Source organism: Lampetra planeri, chromosome 10 (genome assembly GCF_965212315.1).
Source record: "Lampetra planeri chromosome 10, kcLamPlan1.2.h2, whole genome shotgun sequence".
Classification (NCBI taxonomy): Eukaryota; Metazoa; Chordata; class Hyperoartia; order Petromyzontiformes; family Petromyzontidae; genus Lampetra; species Lampetra planeri.
Genome location: NC_136116.1, coordinates 7,979,636 through 8,004,869, shown reverse-complemented (window position 1 = coordinate 8,004,869; position 25,234 = coordinate 7,979,636). Strand labels below are relative to the sequence as shown.

Below are 25,234 nucleotides of genomic sequence, written 5' to 3'. Positions count from 1 at the left end.
GCAACATTCCACCAGCCACCTTCCAACTTGTGTCTTTTACAAAATGTTCACTCACTAAAAAAACTGAACACCACACCACAAAGCTGTACGCACAGTCAAATTTATTCTGTTCAAATTGGTCCGCCTTTGCCGACTCGAGGAGACGCAGTACAAACAGTTAGCAAAGTGTACAAAAGCAGGCGGGGTCGTGGAAGCTCCGGCCGAAGGAAATCCGCGTGTGCGCGACGGACGCCGTGAAGCTCCAACAGCAGCGGCACGCTGGCGCCACATGAAGGGCGTGCGTTGCGATGCAACCGGGGCTCAAATCCAGCTGGGATCGGTGACCCAGAAAATGCTTCCCGCACCCGGCATGCCACATCCAGTATACCTTTCAATATGGCTGTTGGCTACTCATCACTTGCAACCAACTTCAGTCTTACCAGCAACCCGGGAAATATTTCCAGGCCTGGTAGACCACATCCATAATACCTCTCACTATGGCTGTGGCTATTAGTCACGTGCCACCTACTTGTCTTTTCCGTGACCCGGAACATATTTCCGCATCTGGCACACCACATCCAGTATACCACTCACAAAATCTGTGATTGCGAGTCACGTGCCACTTACTCGAGTCTTACCGGTGACCCAGGCAATATTCAGTGCAATATTAAGCCCTGGATACGTCCGAGCTCCACTCGGCTCCGACCGACTTAGTGGCAGCTAAAGAACGAGCGATGCCTTCCCGTGAGCGCAGAGACCCCGTGGTGGTGGTGGCGGCGCCCCAACATAGACACGCTGTACACACATGGGGGGGTGTGATTTCAAGCCAGCGACACATCAGCAACGGATATTTTAGCACTTACAAAAATAAAAATATCTGCTTTATACCTGATTGCAGCATCTCCAAAAGGCATCTGCAGACGCTGTATTCCAGGCGAATAATGCATTATGATGAGAAAATTAAAAAGGTTCAATATAAGCGTCTTAACCTGTACAGGAATTTAATGCGGATTGCGTTGTAGCTTAATATGATTTTGTTTGATATAACAAAAATATACTGCCAGTAAAAATTTACTTTCTCAACGAATGACTTTCTCGTAAACCCACGTGTGAAGTGATTAGGTCACGAAAACCTAAAACCGTTGGTCGAATAATCTTGTCTGGTAAGTTTGACCGGTTGGATTTTTTATACTGCAAACTGAATGCTTGAAGGCTGCAATGAAAACCATTTTAAAATATTACATAAATATCATACAAATTCATAAATGGACACAATTACAGTTGCGTACATTCCATTTCATTAGAACACAAAAAAGAGAAATTGAGAAAAAAATACAAAAGAGACAACCGTCAATGTTTCCTGACAAACATTTTCATGCAGTCTGCTGTTCCAAACGATGTCCTTGTAGTGGACACTCATGGAATTAAGGAGCTCGTGGCGTGTGTGCTGAGCTGGTTCAGTTCAGCTTCACTATCCAGTCATTCTCTTCAAGCACATTTCTCCACAATTTTCTCCGTAAGTGCACTGTCTCCAGTCGCCGGTCCTCAATTCATGTCCAAGGTCTTGCTTGAGAGACCGCTAAGCTAAAACTTTCCACATCATTAAAATCCCTTTTGCACCAAGGGTGAAATTCGCCTCAGTACGTTCCTACTTAAAAACAAATCAACCTTTCCTTCTCGCCAAGTGAAAACCCTGTATTTACTTTCATACGATTGTAACAGCCTGGCTGATGGTCAGCCTCTTCCGAGCATTCCTGTGCAATTTACAACTTTTTCAACCCTGTACGTTATTTGGCCAATTTTTATTTATGAATAACTCAACTTTTCTCTCCTTTTTTTTCTTTGCACCAGCCCATTTCGAGACAAACAGAACATGCCGATAATGTCCGCCGTCGAGCAATCGTGCTCGTCCTCCGGAACCGTCCGGTGAAACCCACGTTCTTTTATTCAAGATTTGCCGTTTCAAGAAATCTGAACGTTCCAGCCGCAGAGTCACAGCGGCCAGACGAGGCCCGGGGGGGGGGGGCTACCCCCCACTCCCCGTTCTTCATCAAAACGGTGGCGCAAGCGACGTCTGTCCCACGGGCACAGCCAAGCAAGGCGGAGACTCCAGACCGTCCAGGGCCCTCTTGCCGGGCTTCACGTCCTCGGCATCGCCGTCACCGGTATCCTCGCTTGCGGTCGTGATGCGCGTGTCCGACAGGTCGGCCGAGCCGCTGCCCTTGCAGACCACGGGCGCGGGCGACAGCTCCTCCGCGTTGTCCATGTTCTCGAGCATCTCTTGGATGAGCGGCGGCATGGAGCCTGGGATCTCCATCTTCAGCGTGATCACGCGTTCCGAACCTGCGAAAGGTGACAGCAGTGGTGAGGTGGGTGCTCACGTTTTCTATCATTGTGCTGCGTAATAATAGGTGAGAGGGTAAAATGCAGCGCTGAGATTTCTTGCTCAGGTCACTGCTGGCGGAAGGGCCTCCATTAGAGGCCTACTCTTCCACGGTGGCCGGTATTTGGCTGCTATATATTTCCACACAATAAGCCACTTCATTGGGCTATCATCTGTGGCCAGGTCACTATTGAAAAAGAGCTATATAGCTGAGTGGACCTTACCTAGTAAAATACAAATAGTTTAGTTTAGGTGAGAGAACCCACACTTAACCCCACTATACACAACCTGTCGATCGACTAACTGGCTGGACAAAGACAGGGAGAGGCTTGAAGAAACTTGCAGCATTGTTTCAACTGCCACACTGGGAGATGTAACCGGTGACCTCTGGACTGCGCTAATAATTACACAATGGCAGCATCCCCCTGGGGGGATTCGGCCAATATTTCCCCAGGGTTGCAATACAAATATACACAGGTATAACAAATCATACTTGTACTTGGAGGAGCAATCGCTCGGGGTAGGGGGGGGGGGGGACCAACATACACATGGTGACAGGCACAAGCCACAAACACTCTTGCCCGTGAAACCACACAAGAGCAGGTAGAGTGGCACTTGGAGTGCCCCTGGTGGCCACGAACCTTTGGCGCTGATGCCACGGAGGTCGGTGATCTTCATGAGCATCTTGGGGAACATGTGCGGCTTGGTGGGCCGGCGTCGCCTCACGTACAACTTCAGCGTCTCCACCAGCGGCTCCTGCAGCCGCTCCACCTTGTGTGGGTCCTCCAGGTCCTGCCGGTCTGCGGAGCCACCCGACGAGCCACATTCTTGTTAGCGATCATACTACGGTACTGTTAAAAATAATCGATGCTTCGAGTTTCCCGGCTGGCTGCTGGCTGGGCTACCCTCTCCACCCCAACAATAACAATTATATTATTAGTGGCTGCGGGCCGTTGCCTTCGAAGCTAGCTGGGTGGCTGCCTTAAACGGGATTTTACGTGTGGCAAATAAACTTTGGATTGGATTGAAACGGTGGAAGAAGTTCGGAAGACATTGAATAGGTCGCGACACTGAATAGGTGAGTCATGAATATAGAAGACTGACTCGGTTAATTTAAAATTGCTTGTACTTTTACATTTATGATCCTATTAATGTAATAACTTTGCCAGAATATACCTTAAACCCTCGAGAATTTAAATGAAATCCTCACTATACATTATCTTGACGTTTTATTACAACATAAAAAAGTAGATTACAGTACTTTTAGTGCTCCGAGTACAGGATTGTGAGAAGGGTATGAAAATGACAACTGTACGTAATTTTTCATTGCAGATCAACGGGTTCTCTCCTAACAATATTCATATTAATAAGTAGAAAGGTGCAGCCCAGGAATGGCCTTGCTTATGCCACTCCTGGCAGAACGGTATTTTTGGCCTACTATTCCACGCTGGCTAGATTTCTCCGAATAGATGGGGAGGACTCACCCTTAAACCCCCCACTTGCGACCTCCGGTAGACTGTGGTGAACCCATTTACATTGCTGGGTGGACAGAAGTGGGGGAGGTCGAATCGGTGACATTTTGATAAAAGGTCAAACGTGGTGGCGTGGTGGTTAGCACACTGCACAATGAACCCGGCAAACCGAGTTTTGTTCTCATCCAGTGCTAACATCAGTGTCGACCGAACTCATTGGAGACCTTCTTTAGGTTTACTCAGCATTAAACGGCCACCTGGTGTGGTGTGTAAACACCAGCACTGAGAAGACAAAGGTGGCTGGGCTAGGAATAGGCCACACGAACCTTACCCCCCCCCACTCGTAAATGCCGCAACAATCTGTAGAAGCGACATGGGGGATCTACAGCATCGTCTTTTGTGTCTGTGTACAGCGCTTTGTAAAACAACGGCTGGATGGGGACCTCCCCACGCGGCGCTTGACTTGGCATTCCCTGCCGCCATCTCTTTCCCCAACTTCTTAGAATAACCTCGCTCGATTCACGAAACGTGTCCGGCTCTTATCGACCGCAACTCAAGTCATGCCGTTACTCGGCTTGGCGCACGGCACATTGGGCCTTGGGGCCTGCGCTCAACAAGCGCGATTAAAAACAAACAGTCGTCTCCCTCCCCCTGTCCCTTTCTTTTCCCCCGGTATGTTAGTTATCTTCTCCCCTTACCCGTTTCCCCTCCCCATATAAACCTTCATGTTCCCCGCACGTGGACCCCACCTGGGTGGGGCCTTTCATTGGACACCTGTTGCGTCGAAATCGGGCTGCTGTTCGCGGAGTTTCTATTTTGCATCAAGCTATCGTTGAGTGGTAACAACATTTTTATAAAGAGTCGTGTTTAACAGTGACCGACAACGGAGCCGCCACGGCGAACACGACCGACCGACCTCCACAGATGAGGCAGATGGCGCTGAGCAGCCCGGCCTCCGCATCGTCCATCTCCAGCGGCAGCAGCTGGGCCGCGAAGGCGAACACGTAGTCGGTGAGCGGCCCGAAGCCCGCGTTGTGCATCTGCGTGCGGTTGAGCGTCAGCCCGTCCGAGAACGTCATCGTGTCCTGCTCCGGCGTGTAGCGACTGCAGATCCTCAAGATCTGGTGCGACAATCGGTGGGGAGAGAGGCAGCAGCGACGTCTCGTGAGCGTGTTGTTATTGCCGTGATCTATCGACTGCTGGATGAAGGCATCCTCCACCCCCCCCTCCCTTCCTCAGAACAATGTTGCCACCGCCATCCTTCACGCGACTGTGATGCCAAGATCCACCTGGTTCAGCAGTGGGGAACATCCTTGCCGAGGGATGACTAGGACTTCCAAATACCTTTGGCGGGCCACACAATAACAGATCAATCATTATCATCATCAGCCATGATCAACCCACTGCTGAATGAGGGTCTTGGCCAGCCGTCACCAACTCTCTCTCATAATCCTGCAAAGTAATCATCCTCTTACAACCTGCAAATGAGCTGATTTCATCACTCCATCTCTGCGGTAGACGTCCGTACAGACGTGTTTCCTTCCTTTGGCTCCCACACCGTCATAAGTCTCGACCATCAACGATCATCCATTCTAACAAGGCGTCCTGCGTGAGCCCACTTACTTTCTTAACAGTCAATTATGATTCATCTCGGCGGTGGAGTGGTGCACAGTCGTCCGTGCACTGCATTATGAACCTGGCCACCTGGGCTCGATTCAAAGGTCCCAATCGAGCTGAACCTAGCCACCCGAGTGAAATCAGAACCAGTCTCGGCTCCTCGCCTTGCCAACCCGCATGGCCAAGCACGGTCAAACAACCCCCGTGACCTACCCGGCGTGGGGATGAACTCTTGCAGCAGTGGATTGACAAAAAGGGCTGAAAACGATCGTTTGTTACATTAGTGTTCTTATTATGACGCCTCCAACATGCATACATGTTCTGATCTTCGCATGCAGCTCTTACTGTCTGGTTACAAGTGTAATTCTATGCACATATCGCTGCACATACAGTGGCATAATCGTCAAAACGCCCTTGGGCTGGATTTGGCCTCGCGCCCAGACGGAGTCACGGGGTGCAGCCGTGACTCGCCCTTAAATCTAAATCCCCCGAGTTTGTTTGGCACGGCACTTGAGTCTGTTTCAGCCTCGAAGACAGATAGACATTTGAGGATCATTTGTGAATGCCCACACCCTCCGAAACGCGGCACTCCATCAGCCCTTATTGATATGTGTCTCGCACAGTCCCAAAATGATACAGTGTTACTGCCAGCACGGCAGACCTTGTGTTTGTGATAAGCTTCAAGAGGCACTGCAGAGGCAAGATAAGGTTAATGGAATTCAATTCCAAGGGTGCATATAATCAATCAGTTATAATGATTTTTTTTTTTTGCAAAATTGGGGAACCGATATTGTTGAATCGATTGTGTATATTTAAAGAACGTGAAAATTGTTATTCAGATAATTTAGAGCGTAACTGAACACTCATGCAACGATGTAAAAAACAAAAACACCACGATGACAAAAACAAAAGCACAATGTGCCCTAACTCTCTCGCAACAGCCCGGACACCCCATTATAAAGCAACTTTTCCAGGCTATCGCACAACTCATCTCACCGAGTGAGCCATCATGGAGCAGCTAAGCTCATCACTCCACACGCAGAGAATGGGCGACATCTCCCCAAATGAAGGTCGCGGGTAATCGATGGTGAGTGTAGGGGGTGGGGGTCAGTCGGTGGTGGTGGTGGTGGTGGGGGGGTACTACTTGCGCACCCCCACCTTGCCTTCGGGCTTACGACTGGTCGCACACGGAACGACAATCGGCGCAAAGGGGGCGACATTATTCCAGGAGCAGGACGTAAAGGTCAAGCGGCGCGGAGTTGCGACGGAGTCACTCCCGCCACGCACACTACGTACGACCGAGCGACGGACAGCAAAGAAGAACAAAGCAATCCGCACGGAGAGATGAAGCGGATACCGCCACTGCAAATGCCGGGCAGTTTGGTCACAAGCGATTAACCAAACAGAGGAGGGCGACGGGCAGTAGCAAACGACGCAGCGTGAAAAGTGCAACACCAGAGGAGGTGCGTGCCAATCGGCGCGAGCTGCCGCGAGCCGCGCGACGCCTCACTTCGTGCGGGAATGGAATCAATCGCGTGACGAGCAAAACAGCTACTTGACGCGCCTCACTCCCAGCGCTTGACAAAACAGCGGCAAATAACACACGCAGCCATGCAGGACAACAGCCAGCTGGCTTCTCCTATTAAGAAGGCCTCAGTCTTAACAGTCTCTGTCAGCACGCATTATAGCACGGTCTTACCTACCCAATTAATTTGAGTTTTATGTTGGAATTTCCACAGTGCTGACTTGCAGACAGGGTGCTTTTGGAAATGACTAGCCGGCAGTGTTTGTTTAACAAGCCTGAGCCCTCCGGATAAATAAAATACAGTACAGTACTGCGCAGATGATTTGCCGCGCGCCGAGGTACATGCGGATATGTTAAAATTGTTGGATGAATCCAAAAATCTTGCACCGGGTGTGGGCGGTTAAACGATCGGGGTGGATATTTGATGGTCGAATATGTGACGATATTGGTCTGGAAAGTACCATGGGCTGATGAACTAACAATTTTATATATATTTATGTAGAGACAACCAGGTCTGTTTATTTATTCCATGATCGATCAAATTTATTTTTGTAAATTCTCAACAATCGCACGTTTCAACACACATTGTGAGAACAGCTTTCTCTACAAGGAGGAACGCGGGAGAGAGAGGTTAACGTGCATAACAATCGCGAAAAAAAAATTCGTAAACCAAAAATGCTCTCCGCATCATGGTCCGTGGCCTTAACGGTGGCATGAACGCAGAAAAAAAACAATATCGCGCTTTTCTTTTGTTCTGTAGAGCCCGTGATGCATTGTTAGGCTGGTCAGAGAAAGCACACGAGGTTAAATCATCCCCACAGGGACTGAAATATGACTTCGAGTATCGGTCAATTGCGGTCACTTAATCTGTCTTTCTGGCAGGGGCTGACAGTTTAAAGGACAATCTTTTTCAACAAGCTGGCAAAAAAAATATTGCTCAAAAACATATGACCGTAAAAAAAGAACAGATACAGACTCATACACAACATTCTGTTCGCGGCATGGGCTGATGGAAATCTGACATTCAGTGAAGGTGGGGAAATAGAATACACGGACAAGAGATTGGAGTCGACGGCACCCAATTGTACGTTAAGAAATGTGGCCTTTACGTGCGTCTGTTTACAATAAATAGAGACAACATGGTGCCACGATATAATTACGCACGTCTAAACGCGGCGTGCGTAGAAACGCAACCATTTGTCATGCGACTTGGGTTGTACTGCCACGGAATTAATTACGTACATCGGCGAAATATTACATTTCCTGGCAATGGAAATATTCAGCAGTGGTCGCAGCGTAATATATCAGCGAATGTGCTGCAAGTGTAAAAGAGACGACATTTACAACAAAAAAGTTAACCCTGTGGAATTGCATTTCACAATAAACCAGGCGCATACAATACAATCACATCTTTTTTTTCCCTCAGTTTTTTTTAATCTTTTCCCCTCATGTTATCCAGATTGTGCTATGTCAGCGTCACATCACGAGGTGGAAGAATCCGTTCGGGGGCAAGCAACCTTTCCACATCCTCTGCGCATGAGAGTAATGTTCATCGCGCGACAATCATTAGTGATCGCGCTGAGACCATTAAACAAGTCGCTACACTTGAGGGCCCAGGTTAATCACAGGCGGCTGGCCTGGATCCGTGAGAAGTGGCGACGGCCTTCATCCCGCAGTGGACTGCTGATGATGATGATGCCGAGTGTTCCACAACAATTCACGAGTGCAAAACGAGTGATTTTATTAAGCAGGTAAGCGAGTGACCGTTAACTTGAGAAGTGAGCGATCGTTGCGCCAGACATGGCGACGGCTCGGGGAGGCCTTCATCCAGCAGTGGATAGAGATCTCAGGGCTCCTGACGATAACTCAGCAAGTGCGCTAACGCAAAGAGTCGTTGAGCGAGTGAACGAGCGAGGGGCACCGGGGGCTCACCAGAATCTCCAGGCAGGCTGCCTTGAGCAGCGTGATCTGGTCGGCGATGGTCAGGCTGGGAAACCCCGGCAAGCGCTTGGCGAACTCCACGATCTTGACGATGCACTTGGTGGAGAGCTCGCTGAACTTGTCCCACAGGCCCAGGTCCAGCTGCACGCGGTGGTCCGCGCACGAGTTCTGCAGGGAGCGCGAGCGGGGAGCGCACACACAGACACACATCCGTTGAGACGATTCGTCGAGTCGGAATCGCTTCTCGCGCTCGCGACACTACACGCGCGTGCGATGGAAACGCGTCGGAATCGATCTCCGATGATTTACACGTACGTGTGCAAGTTGTGTGAAATTATTACGTTTAATTGGGAAAATTACCCGCGACAGTGCGAATAAGAGGAAACGAGAAGCTATTCTTAAATTATTCGTGCTAGGGAAGTTACATTAACTTCATCAGCATAGACCCATTGGATTTGAGCGTGTAAAAATGTACGCAAAAATTAGCGCAAATGAAATGACAACATTGTACAAATTATCTGACAATGTTGCATTTTGGTTCCTGGAGTGAACAAAACTGTACAATTTAGACAGAACAAGTGAGAAAAAACAAGAAGCAGTGTAAAAAATGTATACAAGATAAAATAATTAAATCTTGCCTTGAATTATGACCCCAAACCATGACAAGTCATTGAATGGAATGGGAAGGTGAACCATTATCCAGTCACTCTGTACTATGGTATACCCAGATGTGCGAGCACGTTTTTTCAAGGCCATGTTGTTGTCCAATTAATTCCACGAGTACAACACAAGTACAATCTGGTCGCCTTTTCCAATATGCGTCACGGCCCGCTGCTTCAAGTGATATCAAAATACGTAGCGATAAGAACAAAGGTGGCAGGGACCTTTTTTTGTTGTGATTACAGTAGCAGGAAAAAAATATCCGAATGCCTGCAATGCACTGCTGAAATCGCCACGCTTGGCCGCCAAGAGGCAGTAGAGCACGCAAAGGAATCAAGATAATTAATGGGCGCAGTCTTTTAAAGCTTAAGCAACCTGACACCCCCCCCCCTTTCTCCATGTTCCTCCCACCTCGCCCCACACGAGTGGGAATTTTTGGGTTTTGTTTTCGTCTTCAAATTTTTTTTTTAAACCTCAAGCGCGAGTGCAGAGCCCAATTCTCAAGGGGGAGCGCGGCGGGGTCTGAAACGACGGCGTCACAAAGCCTTCAAAGTGCGGCTCTAAAAAGGAGGACTTCCGAGAATCCGACATTCGCCAAAACCCCAATCCAACACTCGCTAACCCCAAACAACCCCGCAGAGTGACCTTGTTTAACGAGGCGCGGGGGGGGGGGATCTACAACAACTCAGGAGGGGGCAGCGGCGACAGAGCCCAATGTCTTGACTCTAAGAATTTAGAAAGGGAGGCTGAACCTTCAGTAGAGAGAGAGAGGAGGATGGTTGGAGGGGGGGGCAGCCCCAACCAGACCCTACGGGGCTGTACCGTAAACCCATTACGTCGCTGCTCACAAGGCCCCACAACCCTGGCCCTGTTTCTGGTGCCTGTTGGAGGACAATCTATTTTCCGTCTTCGTTAACAAAGCCCTTATTTTTCAGCGTGTGACTCTAACGGTTATTAACACGGCGGCGGCTGCGGCCACGCGGCCCCGCTCGCCCGTGGGCAGGCTAAAAGGGCCTTCCTCTCCGATGATGGATTGAGTGTTTCCTTGATGGATGACAGGGCCCATGTGTGCCCTTGGGCTGCCTGACCTCTGAACCGGCAGATCGCAGCTTATTTTCTACGCCGTACGGACACCCGGCAGCCGGCCCCATATGCGTTTCCCCACCATAATTTTTTTGAAATGACTTATTATTATTTTTCCAGAGAGGGCAAGAGAGAGAGAGCAGGGGGAAGGGGGGGGGGTGCGCTTCAATCACTATCGTGCTCCCCCCCCCCCCACCACCCCCATTCGGTCCAAGTTGAGAAAACGATGGTGACCGCTCGAATGGTCGCATCAGTCATTTCGTGAAAGCGTCTTAACGGTACCGTCGGGCGGGCATAAACAACGGCGACGCTAAGGTGGAACGAATGAGAAGGAAGAAATCTCAGAATGAGGGTCATCCATTTCTAGATACCCCACTAAAATTATAGGGAGAAATTACACAAGATTTTATTTCAAAGCCTCTGTCTACATATCTCTCACCAAACGCAATAATACACTTGGATCTTTTAACTACACTTAAATCTTTTAGCTCTCTCAACCATACACTTTGGCCAACATAGCTGATTAGATTGACTTCAACATTTAGTGGCAAGAAAGCGAAGGGGCATTGATATTTAATAGGAGTGTCTATAAATGGATCATCCTGTTTCAAGCGAGAAGTTCTGACTTGGTTATTCTGCATTTCACAAATTTAATAAGCAGACTTCATCCGCGGCCGATGATTGTGTTTAATAATATGTACATCACTTCTGTCCCATGGAAAAATTACATTTATAATTTCTCACTTAAGAAAACAAATCCAACAAACAATGGACCCTTTACTGGAACCATAAATTTAATCCGATTGTTGGTGAAAATACACCCAACATGTTCTTCGTCACCAGTAACGGGGCAAAATCGCCATGGCGATGCGCCTTCAGCCAATTTTGTCAGTGCACGAATCTGGATCGCAGCATTCAACAAACCCGGCTGACCCTCTTCCCTTGTTCTAAAAATACGGTGCGGATCTTAATGTGCAAGTCAACACGAGACGTTAATATATGTATCATTGTGCCGTGCCTTCCTGCAGAAATCCGCTCGCTTGTGTTGACGTTCTGTCGCCAGGGAGCTACATCCTGTTCTGTGTCTACTTTGCCTACTGCTGGTCGGTAACCTCGGCGCGTTCCGGTCAAGAGACGTTCAATTCAATTTCGCTCTCGTTCTGTGGGGATGCACTGCTGTGCGACTGTGGTGATCCAGAACAGATCATATAACATATTAACTATTTTTTATTTCACCAGGTAAGGCCCACTGAACTAGATATATATTTTTCAGAAGCAACCTGGCTGCCACAAATGATAGCTCAATGAAGCGGCTGATCATGTGGAAATTCACAGCAGCCAAATAATCTAAACGCGCGATGTTGATTCTAAATGTAAAGGAAAAAACCGGAGGACCCGGAGAAAAATCCACGCGACCGCGAGGAGCACACGCAAACTCCAAATATACAGCAGGCGTCAGGGTTGGGATTGAACCCACGACCTCCTGTAAACCAGGCGAGGTAGTTAACATCTAGCAATCCAAAAATACGAAGGAGACATTACAGCGACACACTCCGCTGCTCCTGACATGGTTATCTGGCTTGACCATCTGAATGTGAAATTGTAGTTGTCGTCCCTCTGCATCTCCATCAGTCATACGAAAGAAGAAGACCAAGGTTGTCTGCTGCCGTGTGGCCATTTCGGTCACACGGCAGCAGACATTTTCATGAAACCTCAAACAAAGGGATGATGGCGAAAAACAAACAAAGAGATGATGGCCGGTGGTCGAGACTAACAGCGGAGCGTCAGCGATGGAAGGCAACGTACCCGAGAGGACTTCAGTAGGGGTATGGATTGACGAAATCAGCTAACGTGCAAGGTGCTTGATGGGATTGCTATTTCGCAGCATCGCGACAGACGGTGACAACTTGGCAAGATCGTCACCATGGCTGATGTTAATGCAGCGAGAAGGAGGGCATCGCACTGCAGACTACAAGGGAGAGACCGCGTCTGCTGCCATGTAGCCCTCTGTTACATATTCACTGCTGGCCCAACGGGGTTCTTAGTTCGTGCACCAGCATCCCCTGGCCCTTCTTTTTCTTCTTTTGTATGGCAGGATGGAAAAGCAACAGTTTTGAAACACACTGCAATGGAATGCTACGTTTTTATCCCAGCCAATCCAAGGGGGCAGCAGTAGACGCTGAACGAATGGAAGCGACATCAGCAGTTCGGCAATTCTTTGATCTTTCCACATTTGTGGAAGTATGGGTGCGCGCATCTCCCATGGTGTGCATGCCTTGCCCAGGGACGCTGGCACAGCTGCTCAAAAAGCATTCCCCGTAGTGCACGACGGCGGCGGTGAGCCCTCCCCTCCAGAGGCCGCGGCGGTCGCAGCGGACACACGCTCGTGCCAGGTCTAATGATTCAGATAACCGCACCCACACTCAGCCGTGCCCAAAGGGTACCTATGACCTACAGGGGACCGTTACACTTTTAACAAGCGATTTATTTTTTTACATGTGCGCATGACATTCTGGGGCTGCTAATTATTGCAATAACATTACAGGAGTTACACGCTCAACAAGGATCATTTTAGACACCGTCGCGAACGGCCAAGGCTAAAATAAGCTTCCTTTGGCGAGAGCCTCCTAAACGTGCGGTCGGCACGGTGCTGTTAGCATTTTGTTGGACCGTATGTCCACGGGCGTACGTGCGTATGTGTGTACGTATGTACGGGTGGCGAATTCTGAATCAGGAATGCGCATGATCCAACTTAAAAATCATTCTTCACGTTACTTTTTAAGGGTGAGTTTGAATGGGCGCGAGGCATCGACTGCGTGTGAACATTTTTACGATTTTCACAAAACGGGTGCCACATGGCTCAGGGATTTTCTGAGCTCATACCTGCAGCTCCAATGTGGTCACAAAGTCATCGACGCAAAGTAGACAAAGAAATGACAGTTATTATCAATCCACCAATGGATGAAAGCCTCTCCATATCATGTCAGTCACGGGTAGTTGTTAAGCATACTTCACCAAACTGGTTAGTGTGGACTGCATGGAAGGGCAGGACTGGTTCTCATGTAATTTGTCACGGATGTTAGCTGTGGTGGAGAATCGAACTTTAGTTGCCAGATTCAGAGCTACGACTATACCACCACTCCAATACAGGGAGACAAAGAGCGTCAAATGTCCTACTCGCTCGCCTGCCTCCATGCCAAAAAAACCCTCACATCTTCTCATTATTCTGCCAATCAAAATAATGCTCACGCGTAGAGCCCCATTATCACACGACGCAGAATCCACTGGACTGCAACGTCCTGGAAATGGTCCCTCGTGTGGGGCATTGTTTTCATTCTTGTATTAATCCTCTGTGCACAGAGGTGGCCTGGTGGCTCAGGAGGTCACAGCCATGGAGCCAGCACCGCTGAGAACCTGGATTAGAATATAGATTTCAACCACCTGTGATTAAAGCTGGCTTCTCGAGTGGAGTGAGTTGATGGACTCAAGCTGGTGTTGCCAAAAAAACCCACACCAAGCACAATGTTATACTTGACGTTTCAAGTATAAATTCCTTCCCCGACCTGTTTAAATTCATTCCTTGATTTTGAGATATATCCATTTTCGGCACATGTGGTCATCGAGCCCCACGTGAGTTGGTGTTTTTTATTTCTGTGTTACCTGCTGCCAGTGCTACTTGAATGCCGTTTTCCTCAAGCGTCTTTGCTACTCATCGTCGGCAATGTTACGAGTTATGTGCGGGAACTTTTTTTCACCAGGGTTCCTCCGAGGGTCATTCATGTCAAACAGCTTAAAGGATGTTTCTTTCCCCACGTAAATAATACAATCTATCCAATCGCCTAATTTGTCTAAATTGCAGCTCTGAGATTGAAAAATTGCGGTTTCATTACCAAGCAATAAACATGTCTAGGAAGCAATGCGTGCATAACAGTGCTGAAGGGATTTCAGAAATAGTTTTCCGAAAGCAACTTCCGCGGGACCATTGTTCTCAAACACACGGAGTGATTGCAATGCTCTGTGATAGTTACGAATTGATGCTTCATCTCATGATACCGACAACACAATAGGAATATATACTTTTTAACTCTGCGTGCTGAATGCATGTCATGTTTCAAGGTGGGCTGGCGACCACAAGCCCACAGGCCCACATGGCTATATCACGTTTAGCATTACATTCAGACTATTTCAGAATCAGAATATTTATTGATAATGGAGGAATCTGATGAGCCACAAAGCTCTTGGTCACGGATGTCCAGCAGGGTGTGGGTCAGAACGTGAACTCAAATCAAGTGACGCTGAAGAAGTTTCGCCTTCAAATGTCGTTTCTGTCGTATGTTGCATATTCGGTGACATGATGCGCCTCCCAAGTAGTACATCTGGAAGCACCAGATCTAAGGGATGATTTGATATAATTACTCATGAAGGAAATGACCAAAAAACAATACAATAGACATAATAATAATAACCTTGGCATTTATGTGTTGCCCAAATGCCTCTGGACATCTCCTTTCAAACATTTAAAGGGCAACCCAAGTGGCAGCTGTCCCTTTCTGGCACAAAGCGACTCAGCCACTGGCCTGCAAGTGGGCATGAGTCTGCCAGTAGGGGGGGGTGATGGTTGCCACGTGTATCGAGAAATTTGAGGGTAATCTTTCAAGTTTGAAACGTGGTGCCGGCACGCAATCCATTCCTTGAGAATGAATTCCCTGGAACTTTAATATCCACTGTGAAGCACGGAAGCTTGTGTTGCCTCCGAAACGTCGTGATTTTTATTTTATTTTCATTTTACTTTTATTAATTTAAATTTTTTACCTACGTGACTTTACTGAAAAAGTCACGAAAGCTTCAAATCTAGAAGCAGGTGGGTGTTTATTTTCCAGTCACTACACCCGCGGTGTTAACCAAGGGCAGCCTTTTTGAGCCGCGAAAGTGCAAGTGCTCTGGGCCACGTCACCGCATACGCAAAAAGAGCAGAATGACATTTCAAAGCTGAACCTCTTTCGTGTCACTTTGCTCGAGTTCGACATGTGTGCCCACATACCCTGCGCCCACCCGCCCGGCCGGCCCCCAACTCACCGTGGTGTACTTGCCAAGCTGGCACAGCGACGGGAAAGTCTCCTGGTGAGATTTGCGGATCTTGTCGACCAGCTGCTCCTGCTCGCAGCTCAGCTCGTATCGCTCAGGCGGCACCTCGGGGCCACGCACTGCCGCCACCACCACCGGCGCCTCCTTCCGCTTCTTGTTGCGGTCGTTCCGCACCGCTGCGTCATGCACGCGACGCAGCAGGGGCGGGGGCGAGGGCGGACGGCAACGAGAGCAAGATTCAGCGCTAACAACCTTCGACCTCTACTTTAACGAGAGGCGAACGCTGTCTCACGTGTGCACGTGCGGAGCGGAGGGACGGTTGGTTGGCACAACCGCACTACAAACCCGGCGACCTGAAATCGATTCATTTTTCACGGCCAGCATCAGTAGCGAGGAATGGCCGAAGCGGTCGCGGGGCCTCCCCTCGGTCAACTGGGCCTCAAGCGAGCACCTGGCGCGGCTTGTAAACGTCAGCAATGGAGAGACAAAGGCGGTCGGGCGTGGTGCCAACCACCCAGCAACTCATGTGCTCGCGAACAGCTCTTGCCCCAACGGTCTACTTAAGGCGATACGGGGGGGGGGGGGGGGGGGGAAACCTTTGTCTCGGTGTGTGCTGGTGGCTCCTTGTCGATCTGTGTTCCTCACTCACCCTCCTTGGACATGCCGACCTCGAAGCACTTCTGCAGGCGGCAGTACTGGCAGCGGTTGCGTGTGTTCTTGTTGATGACGCAGTTCTTGTCCCGGTGGCATGTGTACACCATGTTCTTCTGGATGCTCCGGCGGAAAAAGCCCTGAACAACAATAAATTGTTATTGTTGTATTGCGCTCGTTCACCCAATAAAGCGTCACCGAGTATCGCGATTCTCATTCAGGGAGAGCCCTGCCAGGATTTCACAGTGCGGGAGGGCATGGTTGCCACATATCAACCCAATGGAGTAAATTGCAGATACCTGTCAAATTTGAAACGTGATTCGCACCTCCGTTTCGTATCGCAGTAATAACCAGGGCAGCTTGCCGGATTCGAACCGTGGAACCTCCGCGATAAGCGGCAAATGAGCTACCGCTAGGCCATGTCATCGCCCAATTACAACCACGACGACAACAACAAAGACGGTTTTGATTTCTGAAGCGTCTAAGCCAGATTACCAGGAAGGTGCCTAATCTTGTCAGATCTTGCAAGTTAAGCGGGGCTGAGCCCGTTTAAGTACCCGGATGGGCGACCGCCGTGCATAACAGGTCTCTCATAGGCTGTGGCCGTATACAATATGGGCTGCAGAGCTCAGTGCACAAACAACCGCGGTTGTGCTGTACCTCTACGCTCCCAGGTCTACATTCCCCGACGTCATCAAACGGCACTGGCCAAAGTGGTGAAATATGGTTAAATAATCCTCACAACCTGGCACTGCGTGGGGGAGGCCCACAACCAGCAGTGGATCGAGCAAGGGATGTGTGTGTGTGTACAGAGCATGCAAATGAGGGTCCCTGCACTGGGACATTTGAGCACTGGTTAATTTATAAAGAGTGATTTGCATTTGGAAGGAAACCAGGAGTGCCCAGAATAAACCGAAACGGATAGCCACCACTCCTGAACAGCAGCATAATTCACACATTTAACATATTAGTGGTGATCCTTCGTTTAACTGGGCAGTTGCGTTCTTGAAAAGTTCCACGTGAAGCAATAACCGCATTAAGCGAGGAATTACTGAGTTACTGAATCACAACTGTACAATAAACTCAGCCTGCAGTCTTCCCAAGAACCGAAATGAGGGTACGCCGCCGCTTTACCGTATCATTCTGCAAAGAGTATTGTACCGCTCAGCCGCGCAGCTCAAGAAACTCAGAAGCTGCGTTGTAACGGTGCGCGTTCCGAGTTATAAAGGGCATGTTCTGCATGATGTGAAAAGTATTCCCTAATAGAACAACCGCGTTCTCGCGAAAGCGCGTTAAGCGATGACTCACCGTACAAAAGCACTTCGTAAATCATATCGATGCATTTATTTTTTACGAACATTTATGGCAGCGCATAAGGTGAGGTTCAAAATAAGCTTCGGTGTGACATGTTCCTACCCTGTATATAAACACAAACACGTGCTCATGCATAACATAAGGGTGCATCTAATGGCTAGGGACGATGGTGACTGGCTGTGTGACTCATGCCAATTCTAATGACGTTCTGGAAGTGTCGAGCAGGTGAAACCTGGCACAAATACAGTTAAAGCGATGCTTATAAATCAGAAAATCCCCACCAAAAAATTATTTTCTCAACTGTTACCCCAGGTAATGAATCAAGTTCAAGTTGATTTCGTCTAACCAAGTGATATAATTCAAGAGACGAGGGATAGAAAAGGATGTATTCTGATTTGCAAGGAGCGACCTGGGTCACCAACGATGGCTTGGATATCAATCACTTTCACTCGCAGAGCAGGTCCAGCCGAGAGTTCCAAATTTGCTTTAAAGTGTCGTGCCTACCACCGTCATCCCCACACGACCCCAGTTAACTGTGAATCCGTGAAGCACGACGCCCAAGCTGGAATTGCAGGTGAAGCTTTGCAACTCGCTGGTAACTAAAATAACACTTTGTCAAACCACTCCTGGATTGTGTGTCCCCCCCCCCCCCACACCGTGTCAGTCATGGGGGTTATTTGATCATACTTCACCGTGCTGGCCAGAGCTAGGGAGACAGGCAAAGACCCAGGACTTGTTTCAGATACCACTGGATGTTAGCCATGGCAGGGGGGGGGCGGATCAAACTTGAATTGCTGCATTCATGGTGCAGTGCGCTAACCGCCACATCGCCGGTTACGAGTACAGTCCATGCTAAATATACAGGGCGATCCATCTACAGACACCCCATTGCAATACCGGGAATGGGTTTCAAAGAAATCAACATTTCATCTCGACGACTCAATTGCACACGTCTCCCACCAATCTCAATACACCTCTTAAAATATGTAATGCTCCACCGTAAGAAATGGAGCAGTTGCTGTTAAAATATTCAGTCACCTGTTGAGAATAAAGTAAAAGGGGCATATTCGAAATCGGCGGGGCCGTGCCTTTGAATGAATCGCGCCGTTCATCTTTGTGCATTAACCTATGAAGGGCAACTATGAGAGAAGTGATTTAGCCGTTGAGTTGCTGCGTTTAAGAGTTGGTGATTTCAGATACAACCCACCCACTCGCCACCTTCATTCTTTATATTTTGGTCAGTGCAAAGTTACACGCTCACGTTGCTTGACAGTTCGCAGCCACGGTCACACACACACACACAGGGAGAGAATCTTTGATATCGCCACTTGCGGATTACATACAGAACGTGCGTGAACAATTTGTAGAGATGGGAGAGCGCTCTCTCCCCCTGGTTCCCTGCACGTGCGGATGGGACACACGACACAGCCCCCGGGGCTTCGCTGACCTGGTCACGCATATTAAGCCGAGGCCGCTGCACGGCTAATCGCTCTCACGTGAAACAAACACGACCGCAAGTCAGAAGCGACTGCGGCTGGACAAGGTCTGGGGCACGTGGGGAGTGAGCGTCAAGAGTTTCACTTATTGACAGGTCGCCCAGCTGCATGCAATTTGGCATTCGGAGCTTCAACGTGCACATCAGTTTTAAATACCCATCCCATATTTATGGTCTGGGCAGAATGGGAAAAGTATAAGCAGACACAAGTAAAAACAAATTAAACAAACAATAAAAACGCCATACAATATATACACATCCCCTTTGTCAATCCGTTTTATGAACGCCTTTCCATGACATGCAGGCCGTAGGGTTTATTTGACCATACTTCACCACACTGGTCGGTGCGGGGTGTGGGTTATGTGCTGCGCTACGAACCCGACAACCAGAGTTTAATTCCCGGCCACATGCAATGTATTAGAACTGCAATAGGCAAAGTCATGAGGTGACAGACGCATTGCTTTTTGGAAGTTAGCATTGCTGTGTCATGGAACAAACAACGTCTGGGTTATCGGGAGAAAACATCTTGAATTTCTGGAGTCATCCCCACGATTTTTCCAACTCGGCATTAAAAATGCAACGAGGCCTTGAAGGCGCAATTGAAAAGCTCCCCAGCCACATTTGCCACTGACGGGCCCACACTGCAGCGGTGATAGCGGCGCTACGCTAAGTGTCATGACAGTTTGCCAGCATGGACCCCATCAGTGAATCTCGCTGGGCGCCAAACAAACTAACTCTGCAATTGCCCGTGGCTCCTAAACTCTTGGCTCTAAGTAAAAAAAAACATTCTCTGCTGATATTTTTATACAACTCAAAAATTCAATAGAGTAGAAGGTATTTTGATTTAAAGCTTTCGTGACTGCAGGGATTCATATTCTTGGTTCTTTTGGTAAAGTCACGTAGAAGGGAAATAATAAAATAATATAAATATAAAACAATAACAATTCTCACGACGTTTCGACTGCAACACAAGCAATCATCACCGAAAGAACCAAGAATAAGAGTAGAAGACAATTCGAATAATAAAAGCTTGCGTGCAGGTGGCTCGGTGGATTATTAGATTGCAGGATGGTGATATGTGGTGGTACCTTGAGGAGGCCTTCATTCAACAGTGGATTAACCCTGGCTGATGAGTGACCAATTAAGATTGATCAACTTTTGCTCGAGGGACCTGGAATCCTGTAGTTACAAAAGAGACATTTTTTTTTTCCCAGGTTCAGCTTCATAATTATTTTGTAATTTTTCGAACTTGCCCGATGACCTAGGCCAGGGGTCTGCAACCTTTAAGACATAAAGAGCCACTTGGACCCGTTTCCGAAGGAAAAAATAAACTGGGAGCCGCAAAACCATTGCAACTATTCAAACAAATATAACACTACATATATTGTTTCTTACCTTATTGCTATATACAGGATCGTGCAGTCAGCTGTCAATCTGAATAAAAAAAGGACTTTTTCACTTAACCATGTAAAATATATTTTTGCAAATTAATAGCTAAATTACCTGGTTAATGGGATTTTTGCTCCTGAACCTCAGTGCACAGTGTCTGCACATCAGGGCTGTAAGACGTCACCTTCATTTTCACACAGGCTTGCAAGCTGTCATCTGTGAGGCGTGATCGATGTTTGTTTTTAATATAGTTCATGTTGGAGAAGACCTGCTCACATACATATGTGGAGCCGAAGATCGACAGGACTCCAAATGCATACTTTTTCATGTTTATATAAGTGTTGGGGATGGCATTCCATGTTTCGAATACAAGTTTGTCCTGTTTGGGAAGGTTTTCAATATCACTCCATTTATGATTCTGAGCCAGAATGGCCTTCTGACGGGCAACATCCTCAAGAGTAGCGGTCAAGCATTTGAACTTGGACACCCATATATCTTTGTCGGCTATATCGGCCAGTTCCATCTCAAGATCAGGTTGACTTACACCTGCAAATGCAGTCATATTCAATAGGGATGGATCGATCGCCAGGGGAGTGACAGGGAAGGATAATGTCGTTTTTTCCTCTCTGAACTCACAGAATCGTTTCCCAAACGAACTTTGCATTGTGGTGATTGCAGACTTGAAATATTCCAAATTTATCGTATCATGACTTTGTTTGAACTCTCTCAAAGAGGGAAAGTGAGACAGTGTACCTCTCTGTAAATCTTTGACAAACACTGTCAACTTGCGCTCGAATGCCAAAACCTCCTCCAGCATGTGCAGGGCTGTGCCTCCTTTCCCCTGAAGGGTTGTATTTAGCGTGTTTAGATGTGCTGTCATGTCTACCATAAAATGTAATTTTTCCAGCCACTCTGGCTGTTCCAGCTCAGCAAAGGTGAGCTCTTTGCTGCCCAGGAAGGTTTTTACTTCTTCCAAACATGTGACAAAGCAACGGCAACGTTATTGCCTGTCACCGGGCGGGCAGTGTAGAGCGGAGCGGCGACCTGTCAGCAGCGGCAACGCCAGAGCAGGTGTCACAGTGCGCCTCCTCCCCTCGCTAGCATCCGCCCCGGAGCCGCGGTCAAGGTTCAAAAGAGCCGCATGCGGCTCCGGAGCCGCAGGTTGCCGACCCCTGACCTAGGCACACAATCGCCAGCGCTTCTAACAGGTGCAGGGACTCGACAGCACGAATGGCTGGAGGAAGGAAGTTCCTAAATACGGTGGGGGAGACAGCAGAGCGGAGAACGGCATCCAAGAGACGACGAATGCCTCTCTCCCCACCCAGCAACCCTGCCTCTCTAACGCACACAAGTTCACGGCGGCTTCGCATCGCAGCGGCCGACGAGCCGCTGAGCACGCAGCCGCGCTGCCTTTACCTCTCCCGCACCAAGGAATATTGCCGCAATATGTTTTAATAACCATAGTCTTTGCGCAGGGGTGCAAAGGACCCGCTGAAATATTAGCCGGTTAACCCCTTTAATTCCATGCTCAGCTCTAACTTGGCGGTTCATTAAAAATTCCGAGGGAGGTTTAAAAGGTTTAATCACGACTGCCGTGCCCATTAGCCAGGCACGAGCATTAACAGAGCGCAAGCTCGCAGCCATAATCATTAGCGTAATGTTGTTACGGGCCAAATGGGTGTTCGTCGCTCATTCCGTTTCCATTTAATATGATAATCGGAAAGTGCACCATCTGCTGGCAAACGGCAAAGCCACCAACTTGTGTGCGCGAGGAGAAGCGGGGAGGGATAGATGCAGCGTCAGGATCTGAAAAGGTTGAAAAACAGAAATAGTTTGCCATTTATCATCATCACCATCCATTAACGGAGCAAACGATAAACAGTTAATGATCACCTAAATATGTATACAGTGTTTCAGATTCCATTTAGGTTAAGGGGTTCTATTTAACTTTTGATAAGACGGATTCCCGTATTAAAGTCCCGGGTCGTTGCCATAAAATGTAATTGCTCGACGCTTCCATATTGGGCCACGGGAATGAAGCCTTAATGTATCTTAATCGCCTGTCTCGGGGCCAAATGGTGCACCTAATATAAACGTATCGCGACGCGGACGATGATCGTACGGAGAACAAATTCCACAATATTTCTTCAACGCATCTCACCGTGAAAGCGGGAGACTCGAGGACGATTAACACCTCCGCGGAGCGTCGTTACGCCACACGGCGACTTAAAAAAAAATACGTTCCACGTGATTTTCGGCAGCACAAAAATTTCCGCGCCGTCGGCGGGACTGGCTCGGGGTGGGCACTATCTTTTTTCCCCGCTCGGACGCTGCTGCGGCTGCTGCTGCCGCTCGCTGCCAATGCTGCATCAGCAATGTCGGTCCCCGCGGACCTCAAAACTCCCCGGCGAGATTGAATACGAGCAGCTGTGCATTTCGCAGCAGGCCATGGTCTCAATTGGCCTCAGTTGGCCTCGGTGACCCGGCAGGAAGGGCTTCGTAATTCCCCAGCGCTCGTTTGGAACGGCGCTTCTCGTTTCCGACGCTCAACCGGATTGCGAGCACGCAGAGAGACGCTGAGCCACGCGAGGCTGCACAGACGATCGTATTTGGGTTACGGACATGGCCTGGACCTTCGCTAGGTCAGCTCGGCCTGAAATGAGCACCCAATAGGTGCGGCACAATCAGTGTGTGACGAAAGCGACTCGGACTCGGCTAAATGCTCACTCGTTCGGTGTGCTGGCCTTAATAGGTGCTCACCGACTGCTCTCGCATGCGCAGTCTCGACAGCATGCGCATTCACCAAACAATGCTCCGTTGAATGCGCAAAAAATCTACTTGTTCCACTTCAGTGTTCTCAGAGGTTTCCCGGAGTTGACACATCGACTATAAATGGATAAAACAGCCGCTTTACTTTGTCATTGCCAAAGCCCAGTGATGTCTTTCCTTCCCCCCAGCCCCCACACTTTTTATATTGCACAAACGCACGAATTTTAAGACATAAACTTCATTTTTTTTTTATCGGGCCTCTACTGACGTGCATTTGCGGAAACCTACGGCCACGGATTCACCTCGCATTCGCTACGCCCTGGTTTACCGTACACAATCGCCCGCGACCAAAATGGAAATTTTTTTTGCGGAATCGCAAAAAATGAGCACACGGGTGGCAGAGAAGACCATCGGGCATCCCGTCAGGAAACCCGCCCGCAGCTCGCCCAATTGCACTTGCACGAAGCGTTCTGCGCACGGAGAGCTCTTTTAATTAATGAACACGTGAGCCACACACGCAGTTTAGTTGTGAATTTATTAAACCGCACACTCTTAATACTCATGGCGCCGATAAAAAAAAATATTTATTGTTATTGCGTCTTATATTGTTTATTGTCATTGATATTGCTATAGATATTGCCCTCCGTTATTACTATTGCCGTTATTTATGAATTGTTATCGCCGTTTATACGCCACTTTTTGTTTATCATTGCGGCTGTCCGCGGCAATGCGTACGTGATTATCTTCGCCGGGTGAATGGGTTTCCCGGCATTTGTTGTGCGCCAACACCGAGCCAATTTGTACAGAGTCAATGATTCAATTCCGGCTGCCCACCCCACCTAATTTCTGCAGGGAATTACCAAAGTTTGACAGCTGCTGTTAAAAAGGCACTTTAAAGACCGTGTGGGGAGAGGTCACTCATTCTCTGATGCTTTTCTTGCCCGTATTGTCTGGAACTCCCTTTCCCCAGCCATCTGTGCTGTCGGCTACCTGTCATGCTCAATACCTTACTAGTTTTGCCGCCGTCTTTGACTCCTCTCTATAAAATAAACACTCGCTGTTTTTATACGCAGCATCTCGTCACATTTCCATGCTGTGTGTATATACATGCATATATTCCGAATTGTGCTGTATTTTATGGTGGCATCATTCACAAGAGTTGACCATTGTGCTTTCGGGTGTCAGAGGTCACATGACACATTTTTAAAATGTACCCTGCAATATGTCTCTGCAGGGACCTCTGTATATTATTTGCAAACAAAACATCTGTCCCCGTTGGCAACTCCGAATGCTCTGGCATATCCAATGCTAAATAGATAATGAATCTTGTAGATGCAAAACTAGGCCATGTGTCCCAGTATGTCTGACACCAGTCTGAATCTATGTCAATGGGTGAAAGGGACTTAAAATGTACAATTAGGCACAATATAAATCGAAATAAGATAAGATAGAGCTCTGGTGACATCGCTGTGACGACGTCGCGACCATACAACAGGCACTATCCGGAATGCCTCTAAAGTGTTATTTAGTCACGTTAACAAACCTTTAAAACAATGTTGGACATTGTGGGAGACACAGCCTTAGCGCATATTTACGAGATAAAGATCATTTCACTTTTTTTCCCCTCTCTCTTCCTCTCCCCAGATGGTGTCTTGCTAAATCGTGCACATTAAATTGGCTAGAGCCATTGGGCACAACGTGACCCTGGAAAAAGGGGGGGGGGGGGGGAGATGATCCGGATTGCCAGGGGAATGCCACGATGGCTTTCGGCACCAACACAGCTGCACCGCGGCTCACCAGAGACAGACAGCAGCCCCACAAATACCCGGCACACACAGGGCGATATCGCCTCGTGACCAAATCACCCTGAA

The 25,234-nt window shown here is 48.5% G+C and overlaps 1 protein-coding gene across 2 annotated transcripts in view; it reads right to left on the bottom strand.

Annotated features, from left to right (window-relative positions):
• Positions 1 to 84: 84 nt before the first annotated feature.
• Positions 85 to 25,234, bottom strand: part of LOC144720958 (retinoic acid receptor alpha-A-like) — an 84,047-nt gene continuing 58,897 nt past the window's right edge. For both annotated transcript variants that reach the window (XM_078598162.1, XM_078598163.1), the window contains 6 exons: positions 16,395 to 16,536; positions 15,737 to 15,921; positions 8,909 to 9,085; positions 4,751 to 4,955; positions 3,004 to 3,162; positions 85 to 2,322 (listed from right to left, as the gene is read on the bottom strand). In XM_078598162.1, coding sequence (XP_078454288.1) covers positions 2,030 to 2,322; positions 3,004 to 3,162; positions 4,751 to 4,955; positions 8,909 to 9,085; positions 15,737 to 15,921; positions 16,395 to 16,536 — 1,161 coding nt within the window. In that variant the 3' untranslated portion in view covers positions 85 to 2,029. The remainder of the gene's footprint in view (positions 2,323 to 3,003; positions 3,163 to 4,750; positions 4,956 to 8,908; positions 9,086 to 15,736; positions 15,922 to 16,394; positions 16,537 to 25,234) is intronic.